We start from the raw sequence: 11,421 nt of genomic DNA on the forward strand, positions 1-11,421 counted from the left end.
AAAAAAAAAAGACTGTTAGCAAGTGACACTGAAGAAACTTTAGTAAACACGATTTCTCTTTCCCATCTAACAAATCTTACCGTATCATCAAGGCCATCTATATGCAAAACCACTGTTTTGGCACGTTTGTTTGTAGTTCCCAGAAAAAACTGAGCTTTCCTTCGACGTGAATTCATTTCATTGAAACTATCACCATCTGCCATACTGGAGGACTGAAGAATGTCGTAGATTTCAGAGGCCAAAAGTTTTGTTTCTCCTGGAGTTGTAGTTCTTGAAAAGAAACACATAAAAATTAGTCTACTGTTCTGTAATTTTATTTCTCAACTATAAGGAGCCTTGTTTCTTTCACTGTAATTCCTTGTTCAATTTAAAAGCAATTAGCAGTGAATCTTAGAATAATCAATAATATAGAAAAAGCAACTTGTCTGTAACAATCTTCTAATTTCATTTTAAACTTGTGGCTCATTAAGATTCAATATTCATCACTATAGGGGTATAAAAACACATTTGGCTGGGCACGGTGGCTCATGCCACCAGCACTTTGGGAGGCCGAGGCAGGTGGATCACTTGCGGTCAGGAGTTCATGGCCAGCCTGGCCAACATGGTGAAACCCCGTCTCTACTAAAATACAAAACTTAGCTGGGCGTGGTGGCACACGCCCGTAATCCCAGGTACTCGGGTGGCTGAGGCAGGAGAATTGCTTGAACCCAGGAAACAGAGGTTGCCATGAGCCGAGATCACGCAATTGCACTCCAGCTTAGGCAACAGAGGGAGACTCCATCTCACGAACAAACAAACAAACAAAAACCACACATTTAGTCAAAATAATTAAATACAAAATCAACTAACAAGATCAGGTTGTAACATGTTCCTGGATTATCACTAACATTCAACTCTCAATTTGAAAGTACCTTGACTTTTAAGAAAATACAATATATAAAAATCCAAAAGGAGAAAACAAATTGGAATAGAATCAGTCATATTACCAACTAATTTCAAGATTTCTTTGTATGTTGAAACCAATTCAGTTTTTTAATTTATATTTTTTACATATTATAAATTATGTATTTATCAAAAAACCACAGCTCAAACAAAAGGTTTCATTCTTGAGCTTTTAAATCCTACTATAGATTCTCACATCAACATTTAGGGCCATGATGTCCAATAATCTTTCTGCAACGATAGAAAGATTATTGCAGAAGCTGCAGTCTCCACTCACATGAGGCTACTGAGCACTTGAAATGTGGCTAGTGCAACTAAAGAAATTTTATTTACTTTAAATTGCCACACACAGTGAGTGGCTAACCACATTGGACAGCATAGTCTAATGGCATTTTTTTTTTGAGAAGGAGTCTCGCTCTTGTTGCCCAGGCTGGAGTGCAATGGCACGATCTAGGCTCACCACAACCTCTACCTCCCTGGTTCAAGCAATTCTCTTGCCTTAGCCTCTCAAGTAGCTGGGACTACAGGCACTTACTACCATTCCCAGCTAATTTTATGTATTTTTAGTAGAGACAGGGTTTCTCCATGTTAGTCAGGCTGGTCTCAAACTCCTGACTTCAAATGATCCACCCACCTCAGTCTCCCAAGTGCTAGGATTACAGGCATGAGCCACCATACCCAGCTCTAATGGCTCTTAGTAGTGGAACTGAACAAAGAGTAAGTACATGTAACTGTAAGAAAAGAATCCTCGTTTCACTTATCAATGGGCTCTATTAAGTCCAAACCTTTTAATGTACACTCAAGGCCTTAAAATTGGCTGACTCCATCAGTTCATTTTGTCCTTTGATTATTCTTTGAGTTGACTATGACACTCGGCCATCTCCCACAAAGACCATGCATTTTTATATGTTCTTTGTTCTAGAATGCTTTCTACTCTTAAATTTTGTTCAGGCCTTTCCTTAGCTAGAAGAGTTTCACCCAGACCAAAGGCTTTCCGACTCTTATTTCAACACTTAAAGGCTCAGCTTGACCAACACCTTCTATATGAAGCCTCTACCTAATAACCCAATTCTCCCTTTGCATTCAGAGTACTATGTTTATACTTATACTACTGAATTTTCTATTTTTTTATAAGCATATAAACTGTTTAAGAGGAGGAATGTATCCTTTTTGTAACTTCCACAAAACCTAACAAAAATGTTTGCAAGTTATTTATTGAATGAGCAGGAATACTTCAGTTTCTGATATTCAGATTGCATATCTTCTAGTTATTTAGAGCTTTAATTCCAAGGGTTCATGCCTGTAATCCTAGCACTTTGGGAGGCTGAGGCGAGCAGATCACTTGAGGTCAGGAGTTCGAGACCAGCCTTACCAACATGGTGAAACCCCACCTCTACTAAAAATACAAAAAATTAGCTGGGCATGGTGGTGGGTGCCTATAATCCCAGCTACTTATGCAGCTGAGGCAGAAGAACTGCTTGAACCCAGGAGGCAGAGGTTGCAGAGCTGAGATCGTGCCATTGCACTTCACCCTGGGGGACAAGAGCAAGGCTCTGTCTCAAAAAGAACAAAGAAAGAAAGAAAACCAGTATTTTTGTTACTCCTTTCCATTGTCAATAGTTTTGCATCAACTAAAAATGTGTAATGAATCATCATAACACATAAAAAAACATGCAACTAGTAACTGTCATACCTTTTTTAAAAACATGGATTATTCCCAAACTTTTAAATTATGTTTCTTAATAAAGCAATAGTGACAAAACATATTAAAATACTAAAATATGAAATTATTATCTTTCTGTTTTATATAACTGTAAAAGTAGTTCTTAGCCAATTAAGGCTACTAATTAATCCCTTTAAGAACCTACTGTAGGCCGGGCGCAGTGGCTCACGCCTGTAATCCCAGCACTTTGAGAAGCCGAGGTGGGCGGATCACATGAGGTCAGGAGTTCAAGACTAGCCTGGCCAGCATGGTGAAACCCTGTCTTAATAATAAAGAAATTTTTTTAAGAACCTAATGTAAAGTATCTCACCAGAAAAATCCAAGTAAAAAGTTTTCTAAATCAATTTCAGTGGAATTATGTCCCCACCCAAACCATCCATTTTCTATCAGTCTCAACACAGATGTTTAAATTACTTTTAAAGCTGATTTTAAATTAAACAGGGTAGGAGAACTATGACATGAAGAAACCATTCCAATATTTGGAAAAATCTAATCAAAAGGCAACTGCTGGTAAAAGCATCATTGGTATCATCTGAAGAAAATTAACAGGGATACAAAGACAAAGATATTTACATCTTTGACTCAGTAATTCGCCAATAAAATCTGTTAAGAAAATAGTCTACGAGACAAAAATAATCCAAAACACACACAAAAAAAGCCCTATATGCAGTTAAGCAAAGAAATCTCAGAGCAGGCTGGGGGCGATGACTCCTGCCTGTTGTCCCAGCTACTAGGGAGAATGAGACAGGAGAATCACTTGAACCCGGGAGGGAAAGGTTGCAGTGAGCTGAGATCACGCCCTTTGTACTTCAGCCTGGGCGACAAAGTGAGACTCCATCTCAAAAAAAAAAAAAAAAGAAAAGAAACTATAGAGCAGCTGAGCACAGTGGCTCACACCTGTAATCCCAGCATGTTGGGAGGCCAAGACAGGAGGATCACTTGAGTCCAGGAGTTCGAAACCAGGCTAGGCAACATGTTGAGACTGCATCTCTACAAAAAAAAAGACAAAAATTAGGCCAGCGCGGTGGCTCATGCCTGTAATCCCAGCAATTTGAGAGGCTGAGATGGGCAGGTCATTTGAGGTCAGGAGTTCAAGACCAGCCTGACCAACATGCAGAAACCCTGTCTCTACTAAAAATACAAAATTAGCCAGGCATGGTGGCATATGCCTGTAATTCCAGCCACTTGGGAGGCTGAGGCAGGAGGATTGCTTGAGCCTGGGAGGCAGAGGCTACACTGAGCTAACATTGCACCAGCCAACTCAACAGAGTGAGACCTGGTCTCAAAAAATAAAAAACAAGAAAAATTTTAGAGCAGCACTCTGCATCAGAATTTTCCGAGATGATGGAAATAGAGTCACTAGTCACATTTTTTTTTGAGATGGAGTCTCATTCTGTCAGCCAACCTGGAGTGTAGTGGTGGGATCTTGGCTCACTGCAACCTCTGCCTCCTGGGTTCAAGTGATTCTCCTGCCTCAGCCAGTTAAACGATTAAAAATAATTAACTACAGGACATTAAAACATAGTAATTCAATAAAAGTAGTAATCATGCCTGTAATTCCAGCACTTTGGAAAACCTGGGCAACATAGTGAGACCCTCTAAGCAAGTAAAATAAGTTATAAATAAATGAGACACTATCTATTGTACTTACTTCTGTATAACATTTTGTAGGCTCAACATCATACCCAGTTCTCCTTTCATCTTTTCTCTGTTTGCACGGCATTCTGCCAAGTATCGAAGAGCCTACAACAGAAACAGTAATAAGTTAATTCATCTGACCAGACTATTCAAAATTAAAACTACTACTAACTTATTGCAAGAAAAAAAAAGAGAAAATAGGTTTTTGTTTTTAGAATAAAATCCTTTAAATGTGATAATTCAGAATTATTCCTTAGGGAAGAAATGATCCTTTGAGCTGTAGTAGCTAATCTACTCTTTGAAATGAAAGTTCCTGGATGGGTGCAGCGGCTCATGCCTATAATCCCAGCACTTTGGGAGGCTGAGGCAGGTGGATTACCTGAGGTCAGGAGTTCAAGACCAGCCTGACCAACATGCAGAAACCCTGTCTCTACTAAAAATACAAAATTAGCCAGGCATGGTGGCATATGCCTGTAATTCCAGCCACTTGGGAGGCTGAGGCAGGAGAATTGCTTCAACAAGGGAGGCAGAGGTTGCAGCGAGCAAAGATTGCACCATTGTACTCCAGCCTAGGCCACAACAAGAATGAAGCCCCATCTCAAAAAAAATTTAAAAAATTTTTTAAAAAGGCTAGGTAGGCTGGGCATGGTGGCTCACGCCTGTAATCCAAGCACTTTGGAGGCCAAGGCAGGCGGATCACCTGAGGTCGGGAGTTCAAGACCAGCCTGACTAACATGGTGAAACCCCACCTTCAAAAAAAAAAGGCTAGGTGCTCAGTGGCTCACATCTGTAATTCCAGCACTTCGGGAGGCTGAGGCAGGTGGATCACTTGAGGTCAGGCACTCAAGAAAAGCCTGGCCAACATGGCGATACTCCGTCTCTACTTAAAACACAAAAATAGCCAGGCATGGTGGCACACACCTGTAATCCCAGCTACTTGGGAGGCTGAGGCAGGAGAATCACTTGAACCTGGGAGTGGAGGCTGTAGTGAGCCGAGATCATGCCACTGCATTCCAGCCTGGGCAACAGAGCAAGACTGCATCTCAAAAAAAAAAAAAACAAAAGCAAAAAACCACCATCCATATCAAACACATCAAAATCATTTGCTGAAAATCAGTAATAAGGTTTCAGAAGAAGCCAGAAAAAGGCATTATATAAAAGAAGAGCAAAGATAAGAATTACAGCAGTTTTCTTACTAGAAATTATACACGTCAGAAGGTAACAGACCAAAATCCTTTTTGTTTTTGAGATGGAGTTTTTGCTCCTTTGCCCAGGTTGGAATAAGGCAGCACAATCTTGGCTTACTGCAACCTCTGCCCCTCACCTCCCCGCCAGGTTCAAGCGATTCTCCTGCCTCAGCCTCCCAAGTAGCTGGGATTGCAGGTGCCAGCCACCATGCCCAGCTAATTTTCATATTTTTAGTAGAAATGGGTTTCTGTCATGTTGGCCAGGTTGGTCTCAAACTCCTGACCTCAGGTGATCCACCCGCCTGGGCCTCCCAAAGTGCTAGGATTACAGGCATGAGCCACTGCGCCCAGCCAAGCAAACTCTTTTAAAGTAATAGGGAAAAGAAGTCACTAGAAAATCTTCATTTCAAGAAATATTAAAGAAGCTCTTGGGACAGGAAAAAAAAAATGACACCAGAAGAAATCTGAATCTATACTGGGGAATGAGCGCAGTGGCTCCCAGCACTTTGGGAGGCTGCAGCAGGCAGATCACTTGAGGCCAGGAGTTCAAGACCAGCCTGGTCAACATAACGAAACCCCGTCTCTACAAAAAACTTAGCCAGGCACGGTGGTGTCAGCCTGTAGTCCTAGCTACTTGTGCAGCTGAGGCAGGAGGATGACCTGACCCTGGTGGTTAAGGCTGCAGTGAGCCATGATTGTGTCACTGCACTCCAGCTTGGGCATCAGAGTGAGACCTTGTTTCTTTTGAGACAGTCTCACCCTGTTGCCCAGGCTGGAGTGCAATGGCACAATCTAGGCTCACTGCAACTCCGCCTCCCGGGTTGAAGCAATTCTCCTGCCTCGACCTCCTAAGTAGCTGGGATTATAGGCACATACCACCATGCTCAGCTAATTTTTGTATTTTTAGTAGAGATGGGTTTCACCATGTTGGTCAGGCTGGTCTCAAACTCCTGACATTGTGATCCGCCAGCCTCGGCCTCCCAAAGCTCTGGGATTACAGGCGTGAGCCACCACGCCCAGCTGAGACACTCAAAATAAAAACAAAACCCAAAAAAGAAAAATGAATCTATACTGGGGAATACAGAACATCAGAAACACAAAAATGAAGGTAAATATAAAAGACTTTTATTTTTTTTGCTGGGCATGGTGGCTCAATGCCTGTAATCCCAGTACTTTGGGAGGCTGAGGCGGCAGATCACCTGAGCTCAGGAGTTCAAGATCAGCCTGGCCAACATGACGAAACCCCGTCTCTACCAAAAATACAAAAATTATCCAGGAATGATGGCAGATGCCTGTAATCCCAGCTGCTAGGGAGGCTGAGGCAGGAGAATCACTTGAACCCAGGAGGCAGAGGTTGCAGTGAGCCAAGATTGCACCACTGCACTGCAGCCTGGGTGACAGAGCAAGTCTCCATCTCAAAAAAAACAACAAAAAAAGACGTTTTTAAATTTTTAATCTCTTTAAAAGATAATTGACTGTTTAAAGCAAAAATATATCTACTGTAGGTTTTTAAACATATGTAGAAGTAAAATGTATGACAAAAAATAACACAAAAGATGGGAGGAAGAAATGGAAATACACTCTTATGTGATTCTTATACTATATGTTAAGGGTATGATTCATTTAAAGGTAGGCTGTAATAAGTTAAAGATGCATATTGCAAAACCTACGGCAACCACTAAATAAAATAAAAACAAAAGGGTATACTAATAAGCTAACAATGCGATAAAAGGAAATCATAAAAACAACACACTTGATGGCCAGGCACGGTGGCTCACAACTGTAATCCCAGCACTTTGAGAGGCCAAGGCAGGCAGATAACCTGAGGTCATAAGTTCGAGACCAGCCTGGGCAACATGGTGAAATCCCTTTTCCACTAAAAATACAAAAATTAGCTAGGTATGATGGCGCAGGCCTGTAATCCCAGCTACTCAGGAGGCTAAGACAGGAGAATCACTTGAACTTAGGAGGTGTAGGTTGGGTGAACCAAGATTGCACCACTGAATTCCAGCCTGGGTGGCATGAGTGAGACTCCATCTCAAAAACAGAAGCAACAACAAAATCTGTTCTTCTGCCTCTTGGGAATTTTCACCCACTGATCATTCTCCTTAGCTCCGTCCCTCCATAACTTTTTACGTCCCTTCCTATTCAGCCTAGCACCTACAGTATATCATTTCAACCAATCCTGCCAAGATCCTAAACTCCCTTGCACAATTATTCTGCCCAATTTAAACTGGCCAAGTAAAAACTCTGGACAAATACAACTATCTGGCTCTCTGAGCCTATAGCAGGTCTGAATCATAACAATTCAGTGTTACCAAAATTATGAGACCCTCAACACTGCTGAACAACTTTACCATTCTCCTCAATCAGCAAATCTTTCCTATTTTCTGAAAGTATGAAAGCCTTCCTCTCAAACCTCTCCCATTCTAGTAGCTCTTGCCCTCTGAATTTAGACATGGTCTATTTAAAAAAAAAAAAAAAAGACTTCCTTCCTTCAGCCCCAAGACCCTATCTATAAGCCATCATCCTCTTTCTTCTCATCCTTACTGCATTTCTTATTGAAATAGAATCCAAACTAGGAGCTGTGCCATTTTTCCCATTTGTTACTACTGTTCTCTTATACCAATGTGTCTTTTGGCTGCTAAACTTCATTCTGTGAATTCTGTGAAGGCAAAATAGAACTTTTTTCCCAAAAGGAAAAGCCTATATACCTTCTGTACAAACCTGTGAAATTAGACTAAATGTGGAATTTATCATGAATCCTTAAGTAAAGGACAATAGATAAAATTTCCATAACGTTAATTTTTTTTAACAACTTTTTTTTGCGGTGGAGGGGGTGGAATTTTCACTCGTTACTCAGGCTGGAGTGTAATGGCACAATTTTGGTTCACTGTAACCTCTGCCTCCCAGGTTCAAGCAATTCTCCTTCCTCAGCCTCCCAAGTAGGTGGGATTTCAGGCACCTGCCACCAGGCCCAGTTAATTTTTTGTATTTTTAGTAGAGATGGGGTTTCACCATGTTGGCCAAGCTGGTATGGAATGCCTGACCTCAGGTGATCCACCCGCCTCAGCCTCCCAAAGTGCTAGGATTACAGGTGTGAGCCACCACTCCTGCCCCTATTTGTATGCAACACATATAGGTATTTTTGCCAGAATAGGCAAATATAGACAAACAAAAAGTATATTACTAGTTGCCTAGGGATAGGGAGTGTGGGGGTCTGGAGAGCAATAGGTAAAAAGTTGCGGTGGGTCAGGTACAGTGGCTCACATCTGTAATCTAAGCACTTTGAGAGGCTGAGGTGGGAGAATCACTTGAGGCCAGGAGTTTGAGACCAGCCTGGGCAACAGAGCTACATCCTGTCTCTACCGAAAAAAAAAAAAATTAGCTATAAAAAATAAAAAGTTGTGGTGATGGTGGCACAACTCTATGAATATACTAAAACCACTTAATTGTATAATTTAAATGAGTGAATCGTATGATGCTGTGTGCTTACATTTTAAAAAGCTGTTATAAAATAAAAACAAAATAAGTGCCTCTTTGAGTGTCTATAATATGATCCAATCCTCAAGAGTGTTAAATGAAAAGGAAGTGGTAGAACATTCCAAGCATGTAGTATGATACCATTCATATTAAAGAATAAAAACAGGGCCAGCCATGGTGACTCACAGCTGTAATCCCAACACATTGGGAGGCTGAGGTGGGAGGATCACTTGAGTTCAGGAGTTTGAGACCAGTCCGGCCAACATGGGGAAACCCCATCTCTACAAAATATCAAAAATGTGCCTGGCATGGTGGTGTGTGCCTATCATCCCAGCTACTCAGAAGGCTGAGGTCAAGGAGGATGGTTTCGGCCCAGGAGGTGGAGATTGCAGTGAACTAAGTTCCTGCCATACTGTACTCCAGCCTAGACTACAGAGGGAGACTCTGTCTCAGAAAATAATAAATAAATAAAAGGATAAAAACAACGTAGCATGTTACCATTTGTGTAAACAAACCAGACATATATATATTTCTACACATACAAATACAATTAACTGGTCTCTCAGTTTTTTACCACATCATCTAACACTTTTTCCAAATTCTCTCCTTAATTGCAAAGATAAAACAGAGACTGAAATTACTAAAGGCAACTTACAAGTAAAGCCGAGTGGACGACTGGAGGGTTGGGATGGTCCATAAATAAAATAAGGCCAGGCAGACATCCTTGATCCTGGACGATGGCTCTTCTGTTTAATGGATCTGCTGCTAGATCCCGTAACTGGTTAACTACCGATAGAGCATCAGGCTCTTCACTCATGGTGGAGGTGGAAGAATTCATCTTCTATGCCATGCACATGAATAAAATCTTAAATTCTGTAGAAAAGGTTTGCAGAATTAGTTCTAGGCTGCTGAGGTATATTATGGCACTTGTGAAATAACCAGTATTATAACAGGTTTAGAATGAAATAGGTAACGAAAACTAAATCCCACAACAACTTAAAAATTGGCAACTCTACAGTTTAAGAACGGTAAAATGAACATAAGATGACTGAAAAAATTTGTGTGCACAATGTTTAAAGGATGTCATCACCAATATTCCAATAAATTATCTTTTAGCATATATATTTTAACAATACAGTGACAATAAAGATCTTTATAGCTCAAGCTTGTAACCTTTGCTATACTTCTCAAACTAACATTGCCAGTGCTTTTTTTTTTCTCTAGACTATTTCTAGGCTTAAACAAGTGTCTGAGGAAAAAGTGGCCAGCTTACAGCTTTCCTATTCATCAGTGAACAAAAACCTAGCATACTCTGTCTATAAAGAATAAAATGCCCTTGGAAAAAGGGAGCACAAGTCTGTAAATCAAGAAGCCGGGAAAGGTATTAGCCTGCACCTCAGGCCAGTAGAGTCTGAAAGATCATAGTGAATCTAGACTGAATTTAAACACATTCTGTCCATCTGAGTATGCCACCTTCTACCACCTAATAGAAAAGCAAGAACAGGAAGAATGAAATAGAATTTGATGTGATTCATTTGCCAGATAAGGACACAATCTTAGAGAAGTTCAATAATTTGCCCCCATCACAAAAGCTAGTTAGCACAGAACTGGCCTAAAATCTTATTTACTATTTCTTAAACTTATTAGCTTTCCACTTTCCATACTTTTGTTTCTCGGTTTTTGTTATTTTTTCCTCCAATAGAAAGACTCACTCTGGTCACCCAGGCTGGAGTGTAATGGTGCTATCTCAGCTCACTGCAACCTCCGCATCTGGGTTCAAGTGATTCTCCTGCCTCATTCTCCCAAGTACCTGGGATTAGAAGCACATGACACCATGCCCAGCTGATTTTTTCTATCTTTAGTAGAGACAGGGTTTCACCATGTTGGCCAGGCTGGTCTCAAACTCCTGACTTCAAATGATCCACCTGCGCCCAGCCAATACACTGATTTTAAACCAAAAGTATGAGGCTGGGTATGGTGGCTCATGCCTATAATCCCAGCACTTTGGGAGGTCGAGGCAGGTGAATCACCTGAGGTCAGGAGTTTAAGACCAGCCTGACTAACATGGTGAAACCCCATCTCCACTAAAAACAGAAAATTTAGCCAGGTGTGGTGGCATATGCCTATAATCCCACCTATTTGGGAGGCTGAGGCAGGAGAATTGCTTGAACCCACAAGAAGGAAGTTGCAGTGAACCAAGATCATGCCACTGCACTCTAGCCTGGGTAACAGAGTTGAAACTACGTCTCATTTAAAACAAAAACAAAAACAAAAACAGCCTGGCCAACATGGCGAAACCCCATCTCTACTGAAAATACAAAAAAATTAGGCGACCAGGCGTGGTGGCTCACGCCTGTAATCCAAGCACTTTGGAGGCCAAGGTGGGCGGATCACCTGAGGTTGGGAGTTCAAGACCAGCCTGACCAACATGGTGAAACCCCATCTTTA

The 11,421-nt window shown here is 41.2% G+C and overlaps 1 protein-coding gene across 3 annotated transcripts in view; it reads right to left on the bottom strand.

Annotated features, from left to right (window-relative positions):
* ARMC1 (armadillo repeat containing 1) overlaps window positions 1-11,421 on the bottom strand; it is a 29,005-nt gene that overhangs the window by 10,567 nt on the left and 7,017 nt on the right. Inside the window, exons 2-4 of one of the 3 annotated variants that reach the window (XM_017547462.2) lie at window positions 9,629-9,846; window positions 4,317-4,408; window positions 81-270 (exon numbers count right to left, since the gene is read on the bottom strand). In XM_017547462.2, coding sequence (XP_017402951.1) covers window positions 81-270; window positions 4,317-4,408; window positions 9,629-9,811 — 465 coding nt within the window. In that variant the 5' untranslated portion in view covers window positions 9,812-9,846. Of the gene's footprint in view, window positions 1-80; window positions 271-4,316; window positions 4,409-9,628; window positions 9,849-11,421 lie in introns of those variants that run through there. The other 2 variants (XM_017547464.2, XM_017547465.2) reach the window with 2 other exon arrangements.

Source organism: Cebus imitator, unplaced genomic scaffold (assembly GCF_001604975.1).
Source record: "Cebus imitator isolate Cc_AM_T3 unplaced genomic scaffold, Cebus_imitator-1.0 Scaffold198, whole genome shotgun sequence".
NCBI classification, from domain to species: domain Eukaryota; kingdom Metazoa; phylum Chordata; class Mammalia; order Primates; family Cebidae; genus Cebus; species Cebus imitator.